Consider the following 4380-nt stretch of genomic DNA (forward strand, 5'->3'; position numbering starts at 1 on the left):
ACATCACTTTCCTCCCCAATGCACCCCTGCCAAAAATGCACACATACAGCTCTGAGCTGGTGCCCAGTTTCACAAGAGATGATGGTCAGGATTCATCTGCCTGCTCAGGTTCACTCTCTGCAAGAGCTAAGATGCTTCATCAATTATACTGCTTCTGGCTGAAAGGGAATTAAATGGAGGGTGTGAGCTCCTCTGCTGGGTTGGCTTCAAGGTGTCCATCCCGATCTTACTAGTTCTTTGCTGTGCTTTTCTCAGATTTCATCCTCTTCCATACTTATTGCAGCCTCCTCCATGCTCCCCAGCTCTTTCAAGGTTGCTTTTGTCAGTGTCCTCTTTGTGCCCCTCAGTACAGATTTGAGTTTCCTGGTCAACACATCTGGCCAGTTGTAGCTGAAAAACAGAGAAGAGAGGAGGAATTAGCAACTAAGGAATAGCCTTTAGTTTTGCATCATTTTGTATCAGACAAAGCAGAAATATTAGATATTCTCAAAGCCACCAAGAAGCATCAGGGAAGGGGGGATGTTGGTAGAGAACCGCAGGGATGTGGTGGTCCCTGGACACCGCACAACTGCTGGAGCTGTTGCATGGGGAAATGGGATACCTGGAGCTTTCATCCAAGGACATCCACTTTGAAAATGTAAATTACTTTTACACAGAAACAACCAGAGGGCTTCATCTGCTTATGAAAAATGTCCCTAACAGTGCGTCACAAGCCTGGTAAAGTGCCTAGGTGGCAATCATACAGATTCTCTGTTCATCAGCTGGATTTCTCTGGGTTTAAGGTCATTCACTGCCACCAACGAGAAATCTGAAGGTCCAGCTGCTCTGACAGCCCCATGATCCCATCAAGTCTAAGACAGGATGGGCAGAGAACCAGAAAGCCCTGACATCGGTCTCAGACCAAGGTGTGGTTTCACTGCCTTAGCCTGGCAGTTACTGAGAGATAAGCTCTGCTGAGTACCAGGACTTAAGAGCTGGGCTAACTGGGAGACTCCATCTAGATCCGGCCTGATAAACTGGTGTGATGGAGCTGAAGAGCATCATCTGCTATGATGCTCTATTTGTCCATGATGCCCAGGTTCTACCATCTGTCGGTGGGCACCGATTTGTGTGGTTTCAGACACAGAACAGACATCAAGGACTTGTACAAGGCCAGAAGCTGAGTGAATGGCAGGGTTTTAGGTCAATCTCAACTCTACAGCTGTCCTGTCCTACATAAAGCAACATATGAAATCAAATTTACAGCGTATAATAGAAGAAAATATAATTCCAGCTGTTGTAAACTGAAAAGAACCTAATTGTAACCCCTGCTAATAACACCGTTGTGATTATATAGATATTAAAAAGAAATAGTTGAGAAATTGTTGTGTATATACATATATATATTGTTTTAAATTGCACACACCGTTATTGTGTACAATGAACAAGCAATTACTTTCAAATAGAAATGTATGTGAAACTGGCTACATGAAGCAGGGATCCCAACAGTGTAAGATAAGAGGTCTTGAAAGAAGGGAATGAACTTTATTAGGCCTGAGGACTATTCACATTAATGGTTAGTTAAAAATATAGAATTGTTCAGCAAACTCATGAAACTGCCCTTAATGACAGCACAGGATGAGCTGTCACTAAAGTGTCTATAAAATCTAAATAAAGCATATACATATACTTTAAAGTATATATAGGACTACAGCAAAATAATCTAACAGCACTGGCACCAGAACCAGGTTTGCAGGGTTGACCACTCTGACACCCTGTACTGTAGCACTACATGCCTAATGCTTTTTTGTTATCATTCAAGGGAATTGTATTTTATTATTTGATCTAAGGTTCTGTAGATGGTCTGGTTACCTGTCCCTGACGACTGGATATTAAATCTGGATGCAACAAAAATAGAGGCAGGACCTCCAAACTCAGCACACGTCATGTTCCCTTCATTCTCACAGTCAGTGGGAGACCAAGGGCAGCCAAGAAAAAACAAGGGCAAAACCAGGAAAGGGACCTAAAGGCAAACTGCTGAATCTTAAGAAATCACAAATCTATCAACCCAATGCAATTTAGGATTAAGTGGAGGATCCACCCTGGAAGTTCATTCATTGAACTTTATAACTGTATGAGAAAGAGCTGATGGCCTTGTCAACGTTGATCACAAATGCTTTGCAACCACTAAGGAAAAAAGGAAAATAAATAGTGTTTAATTTTTTTTAGGCCTTTCTGGTGTTGGATGAAGAAGATATGCCTTCCAGTGTGTTGCTAATGTGGAGTAGAAGAAAGAGGGAAGAGAAGAAAGATACAATGGGTAAAAAAAAATCAATAGAAATGAGTGTTTGGTTTCTTCAGTTCTGCTTTTAATCTTTGGAGACATCATACAGGAAAAATCATCTGAGATTATCCCTGCAGTGGGCTGGAGGAGAAATAGCAAGCTGTGGTTATACATGTTTCTGTGTAGGTATGGGTTTCACCTTTGGAGACACAGAGATTCTTTACCAAAACCCTCTGTCCTGAATGAGGTTTCAGACTTCACTTTCAGATCTTAACGGCTGGTCAGCCACAGCTTGCTAGTCTATGGTTTGGCCAGCAAGAGGAGGTGATTTGGATGTTTACTGTATTTTCTGAACAAGAAAGAGCTTTGAGAGATCTCTTGTCACTGGGATGATGGGACAAGAGGTCAGAATAGAGGGAAGGGCAAAGTTCCGGGGAAAATAAAAAGGAGAGAAAATAAGTAAAAAACCTGAGCCTTAGTACTTTCGAGTGATCCTAGACTGATCCTACAGATACCACCACTATCTGTACACTTATGTATCTAATGGTCAGTGAAGAGCAATATAGGTGACACTCAGATGTATACACCATGGATCCCTCCATAATACAGAGGCTACCAACCACCTTGGGGTGAAATCTTGACTCCTTGAACTCCACATGGACTTACATGGGGTCTAAGTCTCATCTCTAAAGTGAGATCAATCTACGGATCACAGGGAGTCATTGACCTCTCTGTGGGACAGTTCTCTGCTGGGACTTGAAGGAAAGAGAGAAATGCTTTTCTCCATATCAGAAGCACTGTAAGATACTAGGGGTGGGCTACAGCTGCCTGAGGATACTCTCTAGAAGTATTTGAGATGCCACCATTTATCCTACGTGATCTTCAGCTGCTGTTACATCTGTCAGCCTTGCACAAGTGTCCCTGAGAACTGTGATGGATGCTCCGGGATGAATCCCACTTGCACGGGTGCGTTGGTAGGTCCAGGTTAAGATCCCACACCCTACTTCAGGAGAAAGGAGAAGGATCACTAGTGGTATAGCCAAGAGGTTTATTTCCAGGTAACTAGAGGTGCATTTTTGTTCCTCATGATTTGTTGCACATTTTTATCAAGATCCAGCCAGAACCATCACTTGTCTTCAAAAAAAGTTGTCCAGTAAGGACAATAGAGTCCACAGTCACACTTTCAAGGTTAAAGGATTTGCTTCCTGAGCATGTGGAGCAGAGTCTTGGCCTTCCTCTAGACTCCAGGCCAGATGGATACTCCAAAAGTATTGAAAAGAAGATCCCTGTCTTATCGCAGCAAGGACCCTGTGAGACTGTTAACATTTTACAGTCCCAGACTAATGGGACTATGAACTGGGTGAGTGGAATATAGATCACTACACCTCAGATCCTTGTGTAACGTTCCTTTATTGCTATCAAGGAAAAACAAGCTTGTTGATGGCATGGTCCCCTTCATCATAAATGTCTAAGATAGATCAGCTGGAAACATCCCTAAGCCACCAAGCAGGCACCTCAGATAAAGTGGCTGTTGAGGACATAATTGCCTCCTTTGAAAGCTTCATGCACACAAGAAGGATTGAACCAAGATGGCTGAAAAGCTCCAGATATAAATGTCTTATTGATTTTTCTGCTATTTCCCATGAATTGAGCCAAGTGGGGTAATGAGGACCTTCTGTTCTCTGTAATCTAGTCCTAATGAGCCTTGCTTCAGTGCAGAGGTCTATGTCTGTGGGTGATATATGTACAAAATGTTTTTGTATCAGTATATGTGCAGTTTTTGTCAAACAGGACAAACCCAAGGGAGAGATCCTCTTGGTCTCTGGCCTTGGACGAGTAGCTTCCACTCATAGGTGTAGATCAGCAGGGCAATCTTCTGTACCTTGGAGCTTATATTTAGCAGTGAGTGTTCACATATGGTAGTGCTTATGCAGATCTCTGCACAGTATGTCCCATATTTAATATTTTTTTTTAATTAGGAATTTCTGCCCAGCTCCTGGAACAAGGAGAGCCTCAGACAAAAATTTAAAAATCTCTTCAGGGAGATCAAGCAGCCTAGTAACACCCCCTGAATCTTTAAAAGTTGTGGCTGGGGAAGAGGAAAACAGACAAAAATT

At 42.5% G+C, this 4380-nt stretch overlaps 1 protein-coding gene across 1 annotated transcript in view; it reads right to left on the reverse strand.

Annotated features, from left to right (window-relative positions):
- Positions 1–251: 251 nt before the first annotated feature.
- Positions 252–4380, reverse strand: part of GUCY2F (guanylate cyclase 2F, retinal) — a 45700-nt gene continuing 41571 nt past the window's right edge. The window contains exon 18 of the mRNA XM_010073470.1: positions 252–390. Coding sequence (XP_010071772.1) covers positions 252–390 — 139 coding nt within the window. The remainder of the gene's footprint in view (positions 391–4380) is intronic.

The sequence above is a fragment of the Pterocles gutturalis genome, unplaced genomic scaffold (genome assembly GCF_000699245.1).
Source record: "Pterocles gutturalis isolate BGI_N339 unplaced genomic scaffold, ASM69924v1 scaffold16207, whole genome shotgun sequence".
In the NCBI taxonomy this organism is placed as follows: domain Eukaryota; kingdom Metazoa; phylum Chordata; class Aves; order Pterocliformes; family Pteroclidae; genus Pterocles; species Pterocles gutturalis.